This window comes from Anolis carolinensis, chromosome 2, assembly GCF_035594765.1.
Source record: "Anolis carolinensis isolate JA03-04 chromosome 2, rAnoCar3.1.pri, whole genome shotgun sequence".
Taxonomy (NCBI): domain Eukaryota; kingdom Metazoa; phylum Chordata; class Lepidosauria; order Squamata; family Dactyloidae; genus Anolis; species Anolis carolinensis.
This window is the reverse complement of record NC_085842.1, coordinates 215,965,752-215,989,769: the sequence shown is the minus strand read 5'-3', so window position 1 is coordinate 215,989,769 and position 24,018 is coordinate 215,965,752. Positions and strand designations below refer to the sequence as shown.

The 24,018-nt window shown below is 40.8% G+C and overlaps 2 protein-coding genes across 3 annotated transcripts in view; both read right to left on the bottom strand.

Annotated features, from left to right (window-relative positions):
- Window positions 1-1,961: 1,961 nt before the first annotated feature.
- The window catches only part of tstd2 (thiosulfate sulfurtransferase like domain containing 2), a 225,189-nt gene continuing 203,132 nt past the window's right edge, over window positions 1,962-24,018 (bottom strand). The window contains exons 1-2 of one of the 2 annotated variants that reach the window (XR_010003323.1): window positions 2,544-2,877; window positions 1,962-2,459 (exon numbers count right to left, since the gene is read on the bottom strand). Coding sequence is in view for 1 of the 2 variants with exons in the window: in XM_062971735.1 (XP_062827805.1) it covers window positions 2,455-2,459 (5 nt within the window). In the remaining variant the exon portion in view is untranslated. Of the gene's footprint in view, window positions 2,460-2,543; window positions 2,878-24,018 lie in introns of those variants that run through there. The other variant, XM_062971735.1, reaches the window with a different exon arrangement.
- Window positions 7,193-8,158, bottom strand: LOC107983401 (taste receptor type 2 member 7-like). Its single transcript, XM_062974292.1, has one exon. The coding sequence runs from the start codon at window positions 8,102-8,104 to the stop codon at window positions 7,193-7,195; it is 912 nt and encodes a 303-aa protein (XP_062830362.1). The 5' UTR covers window positions 8,105-8,158.

Here is a 24,018-nt window from a genome sequence, read left to right as displayed (position 1 = left end):
CATTGATCCTTGGCTTCAACCAGAGTAAAAAACGGTTGGCAAAGTTGGTGACCTTCACACAGTAGAAAACATTAAGCCATGAAGCACACCAGAGGCTGGCCATGCTAGAAAACATGCCGATAAAGTTGATAGCTTCCTGTGCAGAAGAATACATAAAGATGTCACCAATGCTGACCTCCAAGACATAGCTAAGTCCAAAGGTTAAATGCAGAAAAACTCTGGAAATACTCAAACTAGTCAAGAGAAAATCAGAAGGGATCATCTTCCTGGCTTGGAGCCATCGGGTCCCACACACAACTATGATAAATCCATTTCCTAAAATGGCAACTATGGATATACTTTCTACAATGGTCCATGTAAAGATACCCAATGGAGAAATTAAGTTATTATCCATTACTGCCACTTTCTGAGGAAAATATCTGAGAAGTACCTGCTTTTGGTTCTGATTGTTTCTGTTTCAGATCTGCTGGGAAAAAATGCTGTTTGGAGGCTTCTTGAATGGTTATATCATGCCACAGAAAGAAATGCAAATAGTAGCAGGATTCTGTTACTAATGAGCCAACTTCCAACTAATGTCCCATTGGGACATATAGAGACACAAATAACTTGAATTTGCTTCACAAATAAAAGGAAACTATCTAAGAACAAGATGAGGGCATGGTAAAAAGTTGCAGGAGAATATTGTCAAGAGTAGTTCTTTCATTCTGTGGCAACGTATACAATTGTCATACTGTTTTATCTTCTGCCTGTATTTGGCATAAAGTCTTCTTTTCCAAAATGCAAACAACAAGAGGAAAATGAAATGATGGTAGCTAGAAGAAGACAGTAGTGTTTGCTAATGACATTCAGCAGAGTTTTGAAAACGTATTTGTCCAATTTTAATAAATTATGGTGAAAATAAATATTCAAAAATTTGGCTTCAAAGAATTATAGTAGAATGGACTGCACTAGCAAAATTTCCACCTAAACATGGTTATTGAAATCCTTAGTGTCCCCTTTCTTTGGGAGTGGAATATATGGTATAGCGAGGATTTCCAACCTGTGGGCTATTCTTTTGTTTTTCAGATTTTAATTAGAACTACAGTAGAGTCTGTATCTGTAACCAAAACAGGCACCCCATTATGACTGTCCTTTAATTTAAGGACACACATATTTTTCTGGAGCTGAAAATACTTTTAAATCAATCAACAGAAGGCAAACTGCTCTAAGCAAATATAGCAAAGAGTGAAGAAATGCCTTTCACAATGTGGCAGGAAAGGGAGCCCTGGAAGAATAATCCTTTGGCATTAAAAGGAGGTTTGCAAAGAGGAACTATAACACAATGTTCAGAGCCGGTCCAAGGTAATTTTCTAGTGTAGGTGAACAGAAATTTTGCCCCCCCCCCCCCCAAAAAAAAACAATCACTGAACTACTAGATTGGCAGAAGCTGGGGCTAACAGAGGGAGCTCACCCTGCTCCCCAAATTCGATCAGCCAACAAATTATTAGGTTGCTGACCTGAAGGTGGCGGCGGTGGTGGCCGTTACCTTCCTGCCAGAGAAGTACCTATTATCAAATCAGATCACCCACATATTTATTTATTTATTTAATACATTTATATCCCACCCTTCTCACCCCGATGGGGACTCAGAGCGGCTTACAAATTAAATTTACATACAATATTATATTATTAGCATAGCACCAGACTGGCAATAAATTACCATATTGTACTATAGCTAGATATTGTAATATTAATAATATTACATGTAATATATAATATATAATTATTATTATATTGTATTATTAGTATTATATTTTATTACAACATAATATTATTAATATTATATGCATATACAATATATTATAATATTATATATTGTAAATTATATTGTATGTATACAAACATATATATATATATATATATATATATATATATATATATATACATACATACATACATGTCAAGGACAGAACGCCACGAGATTCAAAGTAACAGAGTTTATTAGGTTACAGAACTCAAAACAAGCCCGTAAAACACAAGGGCCAGGCAGTATTTGCCTTTAGGAGCAAAAAGGGGCAAAATAAATGTTCAAAAGATAAACCGGATTAAACCGGAGTTTAATCCGGGTAAAAAAAACAAACTGCTTGCTTCAGCCTGAATATAAACAAAACGAGAGCCAAGAACAAAAGATACAAAGAATGCAGCTAATTGGCAGCAGATTCCTCTCTGCTGCCAACACAGTGTTTACAGTAACTTGCGTCGCTCCCACACACACACAGCAGACAGGATTTCCAGCACGAACAAATCAGCCAGGGAATGCAACAGTAGAGTAGACCAGTTTCGTTCCGTAGTTCAAAGCCAGAAGCAGACGTTTGTAGTTTTCCCAAGTCCAAGAAGGGGGGAAGCCAAGCCGTGGTCAGTTCAGTCCGAGTGTTCAAAGCAGGAGATGGCGTCCGTCAGGAAGACGACGGAAGGTCAAGCTAATAAGAGTAAGCACAGGTTTGCACAAACAAATGCCCACACAATCCCTCCCGCCGTCTGACCCTGGATTCCAATCAACTTACGTCTCAGCACAGGAAAGCACACAAGTCTTCAGGGAAGCGTCCCACACACACACGGATCCCAAGCGTTTGCCCAGATTACCTTGCCCAACGCAATTTGCAATTGCTCTCAAGCCCCATTTTATGCCAGTTACAAATCTTCATCACTGTCAGCTGTCCTCCTTAACCCGGGCGTTTCCTCATCACTTTCCTCGTCAGAGCTGGAACACCTCTGACTACGCCCAGCAGCATCTCCAGCTGTGGATCCCGTCCCATCCCTCCAGCTAAGCCATGGATCTGATCCTGAAGGTCCCCATTCATCTTCTGCCCCATCATGGCCAGTGGCACCCAATTCCTCCCTTACCCGAGTCCAATCCATCTCATCCTCCTCCGAGCTAACCTGCCCCTCCTCCATTCTCTCCGTAAACCCCTCGAAAGACTCTTCATCAGATGGTGCTGCAAATATGTCTCGCAGTCTTTTTCTCTCTCGCTCCTCGAGAGTATCTGACTCTCGAGGAGTCTTACGCCCACGCCTGTCAGTAACAGAGCCACGAGGCTCAATCATAACATACATACATACACACACACACACACACATGGGAGAAAGAACTCTGGTCTGCTTGAGGTACTGTGAATGTTGCAGTTTGCCACCTTGATTAGCATATGGCCAGCAGTTTCAAGGCCTGGCTGGTAGCTGCCTGGAGGAATCCTTTGTTAACACCTCCCAACAAAGGATTCCTCTAGGCAGGAATCAGCCAGGCTTTGAAGCAGCAACAGGCTATCAAATGCTAATCAAGTGAGGGAATACTGTATTCTATTCACAGGAATGTGATATTGTTATCATTCCTTTAAGTGTTCTCCTCTTTTGTCTAAAGGCCCATCTACACTGCCACATAATCCAGTTTCAGAATGCAGATTAACAGCATTGATCTGGATTATACGACAGAATGGACTCAGTAATCTAGTTCAATGAAGTCAACCCGCATTTTGAAACTGGATTATAGTGTAGATGGGGCCTTAGTTGAACTCTATTGTGCACCATTTGGGGGAAAATGAATATAGCAATAGTATCATTCTGCTTCTAGATGTTTCTTTAAAATCTAAATAAGTTAGTGTAGAGGGATACATGGAAAACTACTGGGTTGCCACTTGCTGTAGCTTTTATTGTGCTTTTTCCTGCATGGAAGCAGGAGGGGGTTGGACTAAATGGCCTTTCTGAGTCTCTTCCTATTCTCTCTAATACCTCCGTAGAGCATTCCTTCTCTTGGTTTCTCTTGAAATCCACAAGCATGTGGACAATTTCAACAGAAAGGAGGAAACCATGATGAAAATGAACAAAATCTGGAAACCAGTATTTGAAAAACTCTAAAATCAAAACAGTAAACAAAGAGCTAGATTCAAAAAGCAGGGGGATTCAAGACAAGAATCAATCAGTAAGTGAGGTTTATTTATGTCCAGGGTGGGAGAAAGAACCCTTGTCTGCTTGAGGTACTGTGAATGTTGCAGTTTGCCACCTTGATTAGCTTATGGCCAGCAGTTTCAAGGCCTGGCTGGTAGCTGCCTGGAGGAATCCTTTGTTAACACCTCCCAACAAAGGATTCATCTAGGCAGGAATCAGCCAGGCTTTGGACAGGTTGGTCTCAGGGTTGCCAGAAGTCAGAAATGACTTGAAGGCACCCAACGACAGCTCCCAGTATCAAGACAGAGACAAACCTAGTGATTGGGGTCAGTCTCAGAAAGGAGGTCTCCTGCTTCCCTGCTTCTCCAACCTCAAGATAGTCAAAGTACTGAAGCACAGACAAACACATAAAATATTATAATTTTAATGAGCATTTTTAATGGAAATACTTTTCCTACTGTGTTTATTTTACAAGTGGGAGGTACAGCTGTACTTTGAACACTTTTCTAATGAGGCAATGCCATACATGAGTGGAAAGTTCCACAAAATGTTATTTCCTTGCAAGAAAAGAAAACATTTACTTTAAAGGGAAAATTCCTACCAAAAGCTTAGTGCATCCACGGAGCTGTGAAGTTTCTTCCTTTCATTTTTAGGGAATATTCTTCAGGCCAATATATGGTTAGTAAGGAGGAGGGCAATCAACAACACAACAGCATGCCCCACAACAGACATCACTGCCATGCAGGGCGGGAGGCAGGGCCAAGCGAGAGGCGGGGCCGCCGAACCAGCCTGGCCCCGCCCCCCACACGGCCTGGCCCCGCCCCCCGCCTGGCTGGCCTTGCTGCTGCGGCCTGCCTGGGCCTTCCCTTGCGGAGGGAAGGCCCGGGCCTGGTCGCACGGGGCGGGAGGTGGGGCCAGGCCGCGCGGTCCGCGGTGGGAGGCCCCAGCCAGCCTGACCCCTCCCCCCACTCAGCCTAGCCCCGCCTCCTGCATGGGCTGGCCCCGCCCCCCCACCTGGCTGCTCTTGCTGCTGCAGCCTGCCTGGGACTTCCCTCCGCAAGGGATGGCTCACGCAGCGACGGGAAGGCCCCGGCTGAAGGGGAAGGAGGCGGGGGAGTGGCGCCATCCTCATGGGGGGGCTCAAGGGCGCCCCCAGGAGGGTGGCGCCACAGGCAAATGACTACTTTGCCTGGCGGTTGAACCGCCTCTGACAATGTTGTAGTGTCAGACTCCCCACACAGGATTTTAGCAATTCAGTTTGATCTCCATTCCCTACTCACCCACCATCAGTATTCCATGGCCACCAAGTATGGTCAGTTCTCATGTGTTTCAGGGAATTGTCCTTTTGGGTTTGCCCTGAAATACAGTTGGTCCTTGACATCCTCTGGAGTTTAGTTCCAGGACTCTCCGCAGATATCAAAATACAGTAGAATCTCACTTATCCAACACTCGCTTATCCAATGTTCTGGATTATCCAACACATTATTGTAGTCAATGTTTTCAATACATCATGATATTTTGGTGCTAAATTCGGAAATACAGTAATTACTACATAGCATTACTGAGTATTGAACTACTTCTTCTGTCAAATGTATTGTATAACATGATGTTTTAGTGCTTAATTTGTAAAATCATAACCTAATTTGATGTTTAATAGACTTTTCCTTAATCCCTCCTTATTATCCAACATATTCGCTTATCCAACATTCTGCCGGCCCATTTATGTAGGATAAGTGAGACTCTACTGTACATGGATGCTCAAGTCCAATTATATACCATGACACAATAAAATGGAGACCCTTATATAAAATAGCAAAATCACAGTTTGCATTTTAGAAGTTTTAAAACATAATTTCAAGCTGTGAAGATTTGAATAAATTGGCCCAAAATCCATGGATATAGGGGGCTCTGTGTGTGTGCGCGTTTGTGTATACCATATTTCTTGAATTGTAAGACATCATCAATTATGAGACGCACCCTAATTTCAGGACCAACAACAAAAATACAAAAGACACACATGCCATTCTAAGACGCATCTCATTTTACAAATATTTTTAAAGGAAAAAAGTGTGCCTTAAAATGTAAGGAATACAGTATTTATGTTTGTTTGTGTGTATATAATAAACACACACACATACATGCACAATATATATACAGGGGTGGACCAGTTGGGGCGTCCACTTGCCCGATAGCAAGTGAGCCCCCCTAAACATTACACAATATATTAAAAATGTTAATGAACTTTTAGTAGATTGAAAATATAATAGAAATTCCAATATTATTACTGTATGCAACTAAAATTTACATTGTATTATTATTTTAATAAAAATAAAATAAAATCAGTTTTCATTTATTTTTAAGAATACAGTGGAAACTCAACTTAAGAGCATCCTAAGTTAAGAGCTGTGACTTGGCCCGGGTTTTGTTTTGACATACAAGCAGTGTTTTGAGTTAAGAGTTAGCACCAGAGTGAGTGCTAGCACCAGAGTATGGGGTTTTAGGGCTTCAAGGGAGCAGCCTTATGCTCTTGTCTGCTTATGAGCCTAGTGGACACTGCAAATAACAGATCAAGAGGGGAAAAGTAAGGATCGCAATCAGATACAATTCCAGTAATGTTTGGCTATGCACCTGCATCCATGTCTCTCAACACTAGTTGTGGATTACAAGTACTTTAATAATGGAGACTAAATTCAGATATTTATTTTTCAAATTGTTTATACTCATTTGAATATAGTAAATCTTCATCCGAGCAGGTGTCTTCCACTGTGAAGATAATCTTCTGTCTCATAGAAATTGATGAATCTTTTATTATGCTTCGGCTTTGTAGCGGGAATTTGACCCAGCTCATTCCTTAGGCAGAGGGTTATCCAAGAGACTCCAATTCTGCTCTTGTGGAATCCATTCATATTTTTATAAGCTTAAAGGCAATAATAAATCCTGCTTGCTGCCAATCTTCTTTTTCAGTTCGGCCAAGTGTTGTAAAGATCATATAAATAGTTAAATAAATGAATAGCCCAATAAATATTTTCATCTATTATCAGCTGTGGCAATTGTGTTGAAATTTAGCTACTGCAGACTGACAAGTCTTTGCGTAAATGATGCCAGGTAACGATTTCCTGAAATGCATTTTATGAAGATTAGGAGGAACAGAAAAACCAGAATTTCAGTCCAATCTATTCATTCTGTATATTCAGGATTGTCAAATACAAAGATGCATCTTCACATTTTCTTGTGAAAATTATCAGTCTTAACATTTGGAAATTTGGTTGTCTTTTCATCCTTGGAGACAAGAAATGCATGTCTGGTGCCCCTTTTCTTGATCAACCTTTTGTCTTGTATTTAGAGTGCGAACTAACAATGCTTTCAGTTTTGGATTGCTCAAAAGTAATATTATGGTGTGTGTTGCAGGAAATATGGTAAGAAGGATGTCAGACAAACGCTCCATAGCATCAACATTGTGCACAGAATGACTTGCAAAATTTAGCACACCGGCAAAATATGAAAGGTAGAGGAAAATATAAAACACCAAAGGCTTCATGACATTAATATGGACCTGAGCACTTAGGTCTTTTGCACCAATTTCACTCTTTTTCAGATTCCTTATGTGTTTCCACAAAGAGGTGAGCAAAAGAATGGTTGCAATCATGCTGATGATGAAATTCATCAAAACAACAATTAACTGAAAACGACGAAAAATTAAAAATAAGGCTCTGCAAACCTCTATTTTGCTGACATTCACTTGCAGATTCTTTGTCAGATTGCACTGCTTTTTTTCTTCAGCGTAACTCTGGAAGAAGGGAATGGACATGAACACAAGACTACTTATTGACATTCCAAGTAGTCTAACTGAGAGCACATTGATCCTTGGCTTGAACCAGAGTAAAAAGCGGTTGGCAAAGTTGGTGACCTTCACACAGTAGAAAACACTAAGCCATGAAGCACACCAGAAGCTGGCCATGTTAGAAAATACCCAGACAAAGCTTATAGTTTCCCATGCAAAAGTATACATAAAGGTTTCACCAATGCTGACTTCCAAAACATAGATAAGTCCAAAGGTTACATGCAAAAACACTCTGGAAATACTCAAACTAGTCAAGAGAAAATCAGAAGGGACCATCTTCCTGGCTTGGAGCCATCGGTTCCCACTCACAACTATGATAAATCCATTTCCTAAAATGGCAACCATGGATATACCTTCTATAATGGTCCATGTAAAAATACCCAATGGAGAAATTAAGTTATTATCCATTACTGCCACTTTCTGAGGAAGTCTATGGAATCTGATTGTTTCTATTTAAGGTCTGCTGGAGAAAATTGCTGTCTGGGAGCTTCTTGAATGGTTATATCATGCAACAGAAAGAAATGCAAATAATAGCAGGATTCTGTTACTAGTGACTCCCTACTAATGTCCCACTGGGACATATAGAAACTCAAATAACTTGAATTTGCCTCACAAATACAAGGGAACAGTCTAAGAACAAGATAAGGGCATGATAAAAAGTTGCAGGAGAATATTTTCAAGAGCAGTTCTTTCCTTCTGTGGCAAAATACACAATTGTTATACTGCCTTATCTGCAAGAAGACTTCTGCGTATATTTCAATGAGGTTTCCTTTTCCAAAATGCAAACAACAACAACAAGAAGAGGAATATGAAAAGGTGATAGACAGATGAAGATAGTAGTGTTTGGAAATGACATTCAGCACAATTTTGAAAAGATGTTTGTGTAATTTTAACAATATATGGTGAAAAGAAATATTCAAAAAAATGGCTTCAAAGAATTATAATAGAAAGGACTGCACTGGCAAAGATTTTCAGTTAGATATGGAGGAGGAGCAATGATGAACTATGGCTCAGGGAAGGAAGGGGTGGAGGAGATGAGATCCGACGCCTCTCCGACTTTTTAAAATGTTGAAAAATTGTTCAGAGTACATCAGCATGTTACTTCAATACTGTGACAAACTTTGCTGGCCCAGTGAGATGTAATTAATTTAGGTTAACTAGATGATTTTGAGAACCAGCATGGTGGAGTAGTTTGAGTGTTGGACTATGACTCTGGAGGATAGGGTCTGGATCCCTGATCAGCCTGAAAATTCGCTTAGCAACCTTGGGCAGAGGCTTTATTCTCCTTTGGCCGAAAGAGGATGTCAGCAGAATCTGCACTCCAAGGATTGACATAAACCCAATTGTGAATATACAGATTTATTTATAACATTTTGGCAACTGTTTAAAACAAAGAAACTTTGCTGCGCTGGCTGTTGATTGGTCTAAATTGATGCTGGCTAAGATCCAGTCTCTGATGGGGCCAGGAGCACTGCCCATTGTTGCTGCTGATTGGCTCCAGTCATGTCAGGAAATTTTAAAAATGGCCATTTACTGAATTTGAAGTCTAGTGGCTGTTCTTGATCTGTCCAGGAAAAAGGTGTGGGAGGAAAGAAATATGGTTGAGTCAGGGGTAATGGGATTTGCTGGTGCTGTTCCAGTATGGTTGGAACAGGACAATGGGTGTTAATTGACCATACAACAACAACAACAACAACAACAACAACAACAATAATAATAATAGTGCGGTTTTCTAGCATTGTATATTTTTGCCGCTTCTGTGACTGTTCATTTGTATTTTGATTCCGTAGCTCACTTGTCGATGGATGTCCAGAATCAGCAGCATCCACCGCGGTCCTTTTTATCCTGGGCGATGACCAAGCCAGTATAGACTTCATTTTGGTTTCATTCTCCATAATGCTAATGGGTTAAGTGCACTACAAACTAGAGCTGACCGCTGGCACAACAAAACATTACATGGAAAGTTTCTTGACAAAATTGAAGGAAAAGCTGATAAGGAGAATACCTGGCTCTGGCTCACAAATGGGACACTGAAGAAGGAGACAGAGGGTCTGATTCTTACAGCCCAGGAGCAAGCCATCAGAACAAATGCAATTAAGGCCAAGATCAAAAAATCAGCTGACCCAAAATGCAGACTGTGCAAAGAAACTGACGAAACCATTGATCATATCCTCAGCTGCTGTAAGAAAATCGCACAGACAGACTACAAACAGAGGCACAACTATGTGGCCCAAATGATTCATTGGAACTTATGCCTCAAGTACCACCTTCCAGCAATAAAGAACTGGTGGGATCACAAACCTGAAAATGTATTGGAAAATGAGCACGCAAAAATACTGTGGGACTTCCGAATCCAGACTGACAAAGTTCTGGAACACAACACACCAGACATCACAGTTGTGGAAAAGAAAAAGGGTTGGATCATTGATGTCGCCATCCCAAGTGACAGCCGCATTGACGAAAAACAACAGGAAAAACTCAGCCGCTATCAAGACCTCAAGATCAAACTTCAAAGACTCTGGCAGAAACCAGTGCAGGTGGTCCCGGTGGTGATCGGCGCATTGGGTACCGTGCCAAAAGATCTCAGCCGGCATTTGGAAACAATAGACATTGATAAAATTATGATCTGCCAACTGCAAAAGGCCACCCTACTGGGATCTTCGAGCATCATCCGAAAATACATCACAAAGTCCTAAACACTTGGGAAGTGTTCGACTTGTGATTTTGTGATATGAAATCCAGCATGTCTATCTTGTTTGCTGTGTCATACAATAAAATAATAATAATAATAATAATAATAATAATAATAATAATAATAATAATAATAAAACTTTATTTATAACCTGCCTTCATCTCCCTGAGGGGACTCAAAGGGGTTCACATGGGGATTGAGCCCAAGAATCAACAGATAAAAAACAGAACCCAATGACAGCATATATAATTAAAACAATAAAATAAACATTCATAAAATACATCAGCGGGTGAATGGTGAGTGTGTTGACACACCTAAACGGAATCCCCTGGGAGGGGATCTGATTTGGGAACCAGGATGATGGCATGTTCCCAGGAAAATACAAAGATAAAACCTTGCCTGACCTCCTTGTTAATTGGAAACATTTCCAGACAATACACTCTCGTTCTGCATGCAGGTTATGCATCTGGACAAGCAAATGTTGTGGCACTCTCATTTCTTTAATCAAAGTTTTTCATGATCTGTATAATCAAATTACTTTGTCATAATCTATAAAGCACATGCTGATTTTCATCTGAAATTAACTCGTTAGCTCCACTATCCAATGTTTGTAATATGATCCCTAGTTTCCTAGTTCCCTTTCTTCAGTTTGGACATCTGGCATTTCACACTCTAGACATGGTTAAGGGCTTTATTGTAGAACTTTGAGCATCATTTTCCTTGCAAGGGAAAATAATGCAATGGCCCCGTGTTTACTGCAATCCTTAGTGTCCCCGTCTTTGTGAGTGGAATATCTTGTGTTTCCAATCTGTGGACCATTCTTTTGTTTTTCAGATTTTAATTGTAACTACAGTAAATTATGTCTCTGTAGCCAAAACAGGCATCCCATCATTACTGCCCTTTAATCTAAGGATACACATATCCTCCTGGAGCTGAAAATACTTTAAAATCAATCAACAGAAGGCAAACTGCTCAAGAAAATATAGCAAAGAGTGAAGAAAAGCCTTCCACAATGTGTCAGGAAAGGGAGCCCTGGGCGGTTAATCCTTTGGTATTAAAAGAAAATTGGCAAAGAGGAACTGTAACACAGTGTTGTAGTATCAGAGTCCCTGCACAGGATTTTAGCAACTCAGTTTGATCTCCATTCCCTACTCACTCATCATCAGTATTCCATGTCCACCAAGTATGGTCAGTTCTTTTGTGTTTTAGGGAATTCTCCTTTTGGGTTTGCCCTGAAATACAGTTGGCCCTTGACATCCTCTAGAGTTTGGTTCAGGACTCTCTGCTGATATCAAAATCCATGGATGCTCAAGTCCCATTATGTACTATGACACAATAAAATGATGACCCTTATATAAAATGACAAAATCAAGGTTTGCATTTTGGAAGTTTTAAAACATAATTTCAAGTTGTGGAGGGTTGAACCTATGGGCGTAAAATCCATGGATATAGCAGGCTCTGTGTGTGTGTGTGTGTGTGTGTGTACCATTATTCTTGAATTGTAAGACAATCAATTATAAGACACCCTCTAATTTTACTACCAATAACAACAAAAATACACAAGACACACCTGCTATTCTAAGACACATGCCATTTTAGAAATATTTAAAGTATATAGGAAAAAAGTGTGTCTTAAAATGTAAGAAATACATTTATAAACACACACATACACATGCACAGTATATATACAGAGGTGGACCAGTCAGGGTGTCCGTTCGCCCAATGGCAAGTGGGCTCCCTTAAAAATTAAACAATATATTAAAAATGTTAATTAACTTTTAGTAGATTGAAAATATAATAGAAATTACAATATTATTGCTGTGTGAAACTAAAATTTCCATTGTATTACTATTTTAATAAAAATAAAATAAAATCATTTTTCATTTATTTTTAAGAATATAGTTGAACCTCAACTTAAGAGCATCCTGAGTTAAGAGCTGTCACTTGGCTTAGTGACGTAGGAGCAGCATTTTGAATTGAAATATAATGAAAGTAGAGTTTGATAATATAATAACAATATTTGTCTACTTCAATGGAGTTATGGATAGCAGCTGGGATAAAAGTAAAAAGGAAAAGGATGGGGGGAAGAAGAAATAAGATCACACCCCCCCCCCAAAAAAATTTAAAACTTAAAGAAGAATTTGATTTGCAAGACGCCTGGTGAATATACAGTCAGGGTGAAAGGGATTACACCTTTTACTCTTATAGACAACAGAGCTGGTCCAGAATCGATATGATCTGGACCTCCAATTCATTGACCAGTAAAACTTTACCCAGAGAACATTCAGACCACTGCCATTTTGAAGTTATATTTAATCAAAACGTAATGCCTGGAAATGGCGACTCAACGATAATCTGATTAAAATCAAGAAGAATAAGACACTCTAAAAGATTTTTTAGCTAGAACGAAACACCTGTAATTAAACCTCAAATAATTTGGGACACGTGTAAGGCGGTAATGAGAAGCCACTTGATACAACAAAATGCAATAAAAATAAATTGAGAAATCAAAAATAAAGGACATTAAGGAAAAATAGAAGGAAAAGAAAGAGAGTTAAAACAAAACTCAAAAAATCAACAAACAATCAGATGCTTAGAAACACTTAAAAAAAACATCATTTGGAGCTTTTTTTCGTGTCAGGAGCAACCTGAGTTGCTTCTGGTGTGAGGGAATTGGCTGTCTGCAAGAACGTTGCCCAGGGGACGCACGGATGTTTTGATGTTTTACCATCCTTGTGAGAGGCTTCTCTCATGTCCCTGCATGGAGCTGGGGCTGATAGAGGGAGCTCATCCGCGCTCTTCCCGGGTGGGATTCGAACCTGGCAGCCTTCAGGACAGCAACCCAGTCTTCAAGTCACTAGGCTTTAAGCCACTCCTCCACCGGGGCTCCTATATTTGGAGCTGGAATTAATGGTAAAACAACTAAAATTTGTGAAACAACAATCTTTTGAAAATGCAAACAAGCCAGGAAAATGGCTTACGAGAAGAATAAGGAAAATAGGCAACTGCAGCAAATACTTAAAATTAAATCAGGTAAAAAAAACTTTTGACTACAGACAGTGAAATAACAGAGGAATTCAAAAACTCTATAAGCAACTATATACTAAAAATCCGATAGATAAAGATGAGATTGCACAATACTTGGGAAAGCAAATGTTTCAAAAATCACAGATGAACAGAGAGAATTACTAAATAAGGAGATCTCAGAAAAGGAAATACATAAAGCAATAAAAAAATTGGACTTAAGCAAATTTCCAGGCCCAGATGGGTTTACGGTGAGTTTCTATGAAACAATGAAAGAAGAAATAACACCCTTACTTAAAAATTAATGAATCAAGCCTTACACATCAGAGAGATCCCAGATACTTGGAAAATGGCAGACATTATTATGATTCACAAAGAAAATGCGGATGAATCAGACATCCACAACTACAGGCTAATTTCCCTTTTGAACACAGATTATAAATTTTTACAAATATTCTGGCAACCAGATTTAAGGACTTTTTAAAAGAATTGTTTGGCTTTTTTCCAAACAGATATTGAGATACAATGTAAGGAATATCTTAGATATAATAGAATACTACGAAACCAATCATCAAAAAGAATTAGCTCTGATCTCACTCAACGTGGAGAAAACCTTTGATAATCTAAACGGGGATATTTTTCAATTATTATCAGACAAATTGGATATAGGCTTCCAATTTGAAAATGCAATAAATGCTCTGTATGATACCCCAAAAGCAAAGATCTTAATAAATGAGCAATCAACAGAAAACTTTATGATAAGCAAGGGGACACACCAGGGTTGCCCACTATACTACTAATTTTTATTCTGCCATTGGATATTTTACTAAAGAATTTAAGAGAAGATGGGAAAATTAAAGGCATTTGCGGACAATGTAATTTGTATGATAGAGGATCCAAGAAACAATATACTAAATTGGTTATGGAAAATAGATGAATTTGGAAGACTGGCATGGTTTAAAATTAATAAAAAGAAAACGAAGATACTAACAAAAAATGTGTCCAAAATGAAACAAGAAAAACTACAGGAAATATCAGGACTACGAATATCATCAAAGATAAAATATCTGGGTTTACTGATCACCGCTAAGAATGCCCAATTACTGAAAAACAACTATGAACTAAAATGGAAAGAAATAAAGAAAGGATTAGAGAATTCAGAAAAAACTGAAGCTATCATTAATGGGAAGAATTGCAGCAATAAAAACGAATTTACTACCCAAAATGAGATATTTGTTCCAGACTTTACCAATAATTAAGAATTTAAAAATTTTTAAGGAATGGAATAAAGACATACTGTAATTTGTGTGGCAAGGTAAATAAGATAGTATAAAATTTACAAAAATGACAGATACAAAAAGTAGAGGAGGCCTGAGTCTCCCGGATCTGAAGCTTTACTACGAAGCATGTGGCCTCGCATGGATAAAGGATTGGATAACGCTGAAAAAATAAAAAATGCTGACACTGGAGAGATTTGATCTAAGGGTTGGATGGCACTCATACCTATGGAATGGGAAAACAAAAGTAGAGAAAAAATCCGACAATCATTTTATAGCATCCGCCCTAATAAAGATTTGGGAAAGATATAAAAGAAATCTCTATTCAAAAACTCCAATGTGAGTGTCCTTTGAAACAAGTCAAAGAAGACTATTGGGATGGACAAAATGGCCTACATACAGATTCTGATCAGAAAGAATGAGGCATTTTATCTGAAACCACAAGTAGAGATACCCAAAAATTATATAATTTTTTCCTGGTTCTAATAAATGCAACTAAAATAATATTTTAATAAGGATAAGAAGAAAGGCTTCAATGAAAAAGAGAATTTTGGGGATAAATCTATACCAACGGGTGAGAAGAACATTACAAATATATAACAAGCTGCTAGAATGGTCCACCAAAAGTGAAGGGGTAAAAAGTTGCATGGGCAGTGAACATTGGCAGATCTATAAGATTAAGCAAATGGGAGATAATGTGGAATAAAAAATTTAAATATACATACACAACAAAGCAAAAAGAAAATTGGTACAAAATGATGCATCACTTGTATATGACCCCACAAAAATTAGGAATTATGTACAAGAATACAAATAACAAATGTTGGAAATGTGGAACACAAGAGGGCACTTTTTACCACATGTGGTGGACCTGTAAAAAAGCAGTTGGTTATTGAAAAATGTTACATGAGACATGTCAAAAAAAATTGAAAACAAACATCCAAATGAAACCAGAATACTTTTTATTAGGAACTAGCTTGGGGTCCCGGCGGTGCCCGGATTATTTGAGAACGGAATTGTGTGCCTTTGTTCCAAGTTTAGTCTCGATCCAGTGTCAGTTGGCTTTAGTTGGTACGGGTGAACTACAATTCCCATATGCAAGTCCATGGTCGATCCCCCTCCAAACAGCTCCAGAATGTAAAGCAGGTCATGGAGACTCGATGTGTCAAGTTTGGTCTTGATCAGACATTGGTGGGGGTCGCAGTGGTCTGGGGAAGTGAGTGAAGATACTGTCAATCCCATCATCCATGGTCTGTTGTTTCCTCAAATGATAGGAGGATGTAAAGTGGGCCACATTGCACCTATATGTCAAGTTTGGTACAGTTTCATCATTCATGGGCATCACAGTGGTCTGTGGGAGGTGAATTGGATGAAAGTACTGGAAATCCCATCATCCTTGGTGCATTCTTCTGCAAACAACACCAGGACATAAATTGTGTGACATTGCACCTGTGTGTCAAGTATGGTACATTTTCGTCTTTCATGGGTATCACAGTGGTCCGTGGGAGGTGAATCGGATAAGGGTACTGCAAATCCCATCATCCATGGTCCATGCTGCACCAAACTGGATCAGGACGTAAAGGGGGCCACATTGCACCTGTGTATCAAGTTTGGTACAGTTTGGTACAGTCATTCATGGGAATCACAGTGGCCTGTGGGAAGTGAATTGGATGAAGGTACTGAAACTCCCATCGTCCTTGGTCCATCCTCCCCCAAACTGCTGCAACATATAAAGTGTGTCATTTGGGATATATATACCAGATTTGGTTCAGTTCTGTCATTTGTAGCAGTTGCTGTGGTCTCAAGAAGAGAGTGAAGGTACTACATGTCCCATCTGTGTGCCAAGTTTGGTCCAGTTCCGTCACTGGTGGGCATCGCAGTGGCCTGTGGGAATCGTAGTGATTGAAAGTACTACATATCCCATCACCCATGGTCCATCATCCCGCAAACGGCACCAGGACATAAAGCGCATCATGGGGTAGGCTGTCTGGAATTGTGGGAGTTGGAGTCCAAAACACCTGGAGGGCCCAAGTTGGCCCGTGCCTGGTTTAAAGGCTTCCATAGAATCCTAGAGTTAGAAGGTGTGCCCAAAGGCCATCTAGTTGAACCCCCTTCTGCCATAGAGGAAGACACCATCCAAGCCCTCCCGACAGATGGCCATCCAGTCACAAATACGATTGGGAGATAGAGAGAGTCCTAGATTTGAAAGGGGTCTCTGAAGGTCATCCAGTCCAGCCCCTTCTGCTGTAAAGGAAGACACCATCCAAGCCCTCCTGACAGATGGCCATCCATTCATACATACGATTGGGAGATAGATAGTCCTAGATTTGAAAGGGGTCTTTGAAGATCATCCAGTCCAGCCCCATCTGCCACAAAGGAAGAGTCCATTCAAGCCCTCCCGACAGAAGGTCATTCCAACCATACATACAATTGAGACATTTATTTATTTATTTATTTATTTATTTCTGATATTTCTCCCCCACCTTTCTGCAATGGACCCAAAGTGGCTTGCAAGGTCATTAAGCCACGTGCTAACATCCACCATATAAATAAAACATAAAAGTAATGTCAAGCAATAGTAGTATAAATAAGACATAGCTGTGTTCAGTGGGGGCAGGTGAACTACAACTCCCATATGCAAGTCCATCATCCATGGTCCATCCCACCCCAAACAATGCCCGGGTGTATAGTAGGCCATGGGGACTGTACGTGTCAGGCCTGTTAGAGTGAGTAGGCCAAAGCCTGCTCTGTGGTAGTTTTTTGCCTCAGTAAAAACTGGGGGGGGGGGGGGGGAGTAAACCATCCTTAAAAGGAAAGATTTAAAAGATAGTCATTATTTTCTCTTTAGTGTGCTGTGAATAACACTATATCCCAATGAGCCAGGGAAAACCTGTCTTCTTTGGAACAGTATTAAGGGGTGAAGATGGCCCCCTCCTTTGGGCCTAGCCGGGCCTAGCAGCCTGTCAGTAGAAGCGCTGAAGGAGGTGAGGTGAGGGGGTAGAGTTTTCATAAACATACCCATAAACATTGTTGAAAAGGAAGCATTAAAACATAATTATTTTCCATCATTAGTTGGATTCAGAATGCTGTGAATGTGTGAGTGAACTGTAATTCTTAGAACCAAAGTTTTTTATTATCAGTCTGACAGTTGGGCATGTTGGGTCTATGTGGTCCAGATCCGTTGTCAGTGGGTTCATGGGTCGTAGGGGTTATGTGTGTCAGGTTTGGTCCAGCTCCGGCCTTCCTGGTGGTCCCAGTGGTGTTTTGGATTACCAAAGTGTAGTCCGAGGCTGTTAACTCTCCCAGAGCTAGCTTCGTTCTGAGGAGATAAGTAGGCCGAACAAAGCCAGTTGGTAGTAGTTTTTGCCTCAGCGGTCCCATTGGCCTGTGAAAGTGGCAGCCAATCAGAGCTGGCCCATATTCCGGCCGGCCAATTAGAAAGCTGATCCATATTCCGCCAGGCCAATCAAAACGCGAGCACATACACCGCCCGACCAATCAAAACGCTGACACAAACATACAAACATTCACCTTTATTATATATATAGACTAGCTGTGCCCGGCCACGCGTTGCTGTGGCGAAGTATGGTGGTATGGGAAATAAAGTATTGAGGAATTGGTGATAGTTAAGGTAAAGGGTCCCCTGGGCTGAGTGGGTTGCTAGGAGACCAAGTGAGCAGAGCTTAGCCTTCTAACTGGCAGCAATTGGATAAAAACAATTATTCCTCTCCCTCTAATTAAGACTTTATTTTTCTTTTCTTTTTGTTGTATCAACCTAGAGGCATGGATGAGGGGTTGTGCTGTCAATTTTCGAGGTTGTGGGGTGTTTACTTTTGTTGATTTGTCCACTGTCGTGATGCCATCACTCTTTTATATATATAGATATAGATATAGATAACAGATACAGAAAATCGACTAAGACACTAACAAAGACATTTTATTCACATCTTTGACAACCACAGCAAGGATAGTCTATGCAAACCAATGGAAAACAGAATAAATACCATCTAAAGAACAATGGTTAGACAAAATAATAGAAATCATGGACATGAACAGATTACTTTCTAATGAAAAGGCATACTGGAAGATCTATTAAGTCCACTGATTGGAGACTTTTTAGACATTATATTAATATGTAGAGGAAGCTATTAACATATAGGGAGAAACGGATCCAAAGAAAGAAAGACCCCAAAAGTAAGAGGACAAAAAGGGGATAAGACAATTTAAATTAACAGCTAAAATATGGGAATATAAGGAAGGAAACACAAAGAATGGAAAACAACATAGCCGCTGCTACCCTCCCTTTCTATTCCTCTTTTTTTTTTCCTTCCTCCCAAACCCCTTTTATTATAGCTGAATGAAACTGACTTAATAAAAATGATAAAACAAAAAAAGAGAGAGACAAAGAAAGGGTAATAATTAAGCAGATCGAATTCCAGTACCGTTTGGCCATGTACCTGCATCCATGTCTCTCAGCACTAGTATTGGTTTACAAGTACTTTAATAATGGAAACAGAATTCAGATATTTATTATTCAAATTGGTTGTAAGGTAAAGGTAAAGGTTTTCCCCAACATTAAGTCTAGTCATGTCCGACTCTGGGAGTTGGTGCTCATCCCCATTTCTAAGCCGAAGAGCTGGCATTGTCCATAGGCACCTCCAAGGTCATGTGGCCGGCATGCCTGCATGGAGAGTCGTTATCTTCCTGCTGGAGTGGTACCTATTGATCTACTCACATAGTTTATACACATTCAAATATAGTAAATCTTCAACCGAAAAGCTTCTGTCTAGCTGAAATTGATGAAATGTTTATTATTCTTTGATTTTGCAGCAGGAATTTGACCCAGCTCATTGCTTAAGCAGACGCTTATCCAAGAGAATAGAATTCTACTCTTTTGGAATCTAGTCATATTTTTATAAGCTTAAAGACAATAATAAATCCTTCAAAGATGGAATAGCCTACAGGTCATGCTGCCAATCTTCTTTTTCTGTTTGGCCAACTGTTATGAAGATGACATAAATAGTTGAAATAAATGAATAGACCAATACATATTTCCGTCTTTTATCGGTTGTAGCAATTGTGTTGAAATTTAGGTACTACAGACTGACATGTGGAAATCTTTGCGTAAATGATGCCAGGTAACTATTTCCAAAAATACATTTTATGTAGATAAGGAGAAAGAGAATAACCAGAAATTCAGTCCAATTTATTCATTTTGTATATTCGGGATTGTCAAATACAAAGATGCATCTTCACATTTTCTTGTCAACATTTGGAAATTTGGTTTGTCTTTTCGTCCTTGGAGACAAGATTAACCTTTTGTCTTATATTTAGAGTATGAACTAACAGTGCTTTCAGTTTTGGATTGCTCAAAACTAATGTTATGGTATGTGCTGCAGGAAATATGGTACGAAGGACATCAGACAAAAGCTCCACAGCATCAACATTGTGCACAGAATGACTTGCAAAATTTAGAATACCAGCAAAATATGAAAGGTAGAGGAAAATATAAAGCACCAACGGCTTCATGACATTAATATGGACCTGAGCACTTAGGTCTTTTGCATCAATACCACTCTTTTTCAGATTCCTGGTGTGTTTCCACAGAGAGGCGAGCAAAAGAATGGTTGCAGTTATGCTGATGACGAAATTCATGGTAGCAACAATTACCTGAAAATGACGAAAAATTAAAAGTAAGAATTTGCAATCGTTTCTTTGGCTGGTGTTCAGTGGCAGGCTCCCGGTCAGATTGCACCGCTTTTTTGCTTCAGCGTAATGCTGGAAGAAGGGGACAGACATGAACACAAGACTACTTATTGACATTCCAAGCAGTCTAACTGAGAGCACATTGATCCTTGGCTTCAGCCAGAGTAAAAAGCGGTTGGCAAAGTTGGTGACCTTCACACAGTAGAAAACACTAAGCCATGAAGCACACCAGAGGCTGGCCATGCTAGAAAACGTGCTGATAAAGTCGATAGCTTCCTGTGCAGAAGAATACATAAAGATGTCACCAATGCTGACCTCCAAAACATAGCTAAGTCCAAAGGTTACATGCCAAAACACTCTGGAGATGCTCAAACTAGTCAAGAGAAAATCAGAAGGGACCATCTTCCTGGTTTGGAGCCATCGGTTCCCACTCACAACTATGATAAATCCATTTCCTAAAATGGCAACCATGGATATACCTTCTATAATGGTCCATGTAAAAATACCCAATGGAGAAATTAAGTTATTATCCATTACTGCCACTTTCTGAGGAAGTATCTGATTCTGATTGTTTCCGTTTGAGGTCTGCTGGAGAAAATTGCTGTCTGGGGGCTTCTTGAATGGTTATATCATGCAACAGAAAGAAATGCAAATAATACCAGGATTCTGTTACTAATGACCCAACTCCCAACTGATGTATCACTGGGACATATAGAGACTCAATTTGAATTTGCCTCACAAATGAAAGGGAACCGTCTAACAATAAGGTAAGGTAAAATTTGCAGGAGAATATTTTCAAGAGCAGTACTTTCCTTCTGTGGCAAAATACCCAATTGTTATACTGCTTTATCTGCTAGAAGGCTTCTGTGCATATTTGCATAAAGTTTTCTTTTCCAAAATGCAAACAACAACAACAAGAGAAACATGAAATAATTTCAGTGTTTATCCCATCCCAAATCTCTTACAAAATACAGTCTTCCCTCACTTATTGCTGGGGTTAGGTTCCAGGACCACCCGCAATATGTGAAAATCCGTGAAGTAGGGACACTATGTTTATTTTAATATTTATTCATTATTTTAGTAGTTATACACTATTTTAAGTCTTTATCAACCAAACGTGTGTTGATAAATCGCCTCCTTCTCCTCCCATTGCCACTTGGGCTCCTTTTCTCTCCCTTTGGCTTTTCCTTCCTCCCTTCCTTAGGCTGTAAATTGTAATTTTTATGATTTATAATAGTCTTTTAGAGTTTATTGAAAAACCGAGAAACAGCAAATCCATGTAAAGTGAACCGTGAAGTAGTGAGGGAACACTGTATAGCACTTTACACTTCTACCTCATCCATTGAGTTTACAATACACACTCCTTGCACTTTGGCCCAGTTCATTTTTGTCAGTGCTTCTCCTGATTTTATATTACATCAAACTATAATATTGTTACTATTTTATTTTACTATGTTAATGTGTATAATTATCTTTTTGCTTTGATGTATTTTTTATTTTCTGATGAAATGTATTAAGCATGTATTTTTACTCTCTTTTATTGTAACTTTCCGCGGTTGGCCCCATGTTAGCCACCCCGAATCCCTTCGGGGAGATGGAGGTGGGGTACAAAAATTAAGTTATTATTATTATTATTATTATTATTATTATTATTATTATTATTATTATGAAAAGATGATAGAAGAAGGTAGTAGTGTTTGGAAATGACATTCAGCACAATTTTGATAAGATGTTTTTGTAATTTAAACAATATGTGGTGAAAATAAATATTCAAAAATTTGGCTTCAGAGAATTATAGTAAAACTAGCTGTGCCCAGCCACACATTGCTGTGGCTTATGGGAATCATTTGTTGGCCAAGTAGAATAGTAGTGAAAAGCCTTGCAGCCTCAAATCCTGGCCATTTTCTTCTTATGGGAATCCTTGTTTGATGAGCTGGAATACAATGGAATAGGCTTGCTGCTTGGAAGGCTGGGTACTTGCGTTCTAGGGAAATGGTTTTTTGGGCTGCTAGAATTGCAATGAATAGCCTCGCTGCTTCAAAGCTTGGTTGCTTGATACCTAGCGGAACCCAGGACCGGCCGGAGATATTTTTTGATGTGAAGCGGGGGTGCTGAAAAGCGCCCCCGCCCCGGCCCCGCCTCCCGCGCCCTGGCCCCGCCCAGCATGCCCTGGCCCCGCCTCCCACGCTGCGTGGGAGGCGGGGCCAGGGCGAATAGTGAGGGGGGCGGGGCGAGAGTTGGCCCCGCCCCCGCCCAGCGTGCCCTGGCCCCGCCTCCCACGCAGCGTGGGAGGCGGGGCCAGGGCACGCTGGGCGGGGGGGCGGGGCCAGAGCTGGCCCCGCCTCCCACACAACTCCCGCTCGCCCGTCTGGCCTTTTCTAGCAGGCCAGACTTCAGCGGAGGTCCCTCCAGGCCGCAATCGCGGCCTGGAGGGACCACCGCTGAAGTCTGGCCTGCTAGAAAAGGCCAGACGGGCGAGCGGGAGTAGCGTGGGAGGCGGAGCCAGCTCTGACGCCGCTCCCCCCCCCGCCCAGCGTGCCCTGGCCCCGCCTCCCACGCTGCGTGGGAGGCAGGGCCAAGGCACGCTGGGCGGGGGGGGGGGGGCGTCAGAGCTGGCTCCGCCTCCCACTCTACTCCCGCTCGCCCGTCTGGCCTTTTCTAGCAGGCCAGACTGCAGCGGAGGTCCCTGCAGGCCGCGATTGCGGCCTGCAGGGACCTCCGCTGAAGTCTGGCCTGCTAGAAAAGACCAGACGGGCCAGGGCGCACTGGGCGGGAGGCGGGGCACCGTCAGGGCGGTGCCCCGCCTCCCGCCCAGCCTGACGGCGCCCCCCCGGGCCTGCGCCCGAGGCGGCGGCGTCAGGTGCCTCAATAGTGGGGCCGGCCCTGGCGGAACCTTTCGTTGGTCAGCTTCAATAGTACAGAGTAGTATCGCTGCTTCAAAGCCTGGCTGCCTTCTATCAAGGTTCATCCTTTGTTGGTCTGGTTGAATTGGACTGAATAGCCTTGCAGCTTCGATGCCTGGCTGTGTTATACGTAGGGGAATCCTTGTTTGGTGAGCTGGAGTAGCACCCTCAATCAAAGAGTCGCTTTGAAGCCTGGCTACTTCCTTTGCAGGGGAATCATTGTTTGGCCAGCTTGAATTGCACTTAATAATCTTGCATCTTAAAAGCCTGGCCGCTTTCTACATAGGGGCCTCATGGTTTCAAAGCCTGGGGGTTTTCTACCTAGGGGAAATCTTGGTTGGCCAGGTTGAGCATCACTAAATAACCTTGCTGCTTGCAAGCCTGACTGCTTTCTACCTTGTGGAATCCTTGGCTGACCAGGTTGAATGGCAATGAATAGTCTCGGTGTGAATGCTGCAATTAGTCACCTTGATTAGCATTTAATGGCCTTGCAGCTTGAAAGCCTGGCTGCTTCCTGCCTGGGGGAATCCTTTGTTGGAAGGTGTTAGCTGACCCTGATTGTTTCCTATTTGGAATTCCCCTGTTTTCCATGTTGTTCTTTAATTACTGTCCTGATTTTAGAGATTATATTGTTCTGTTTTATTGTACCACAATAAT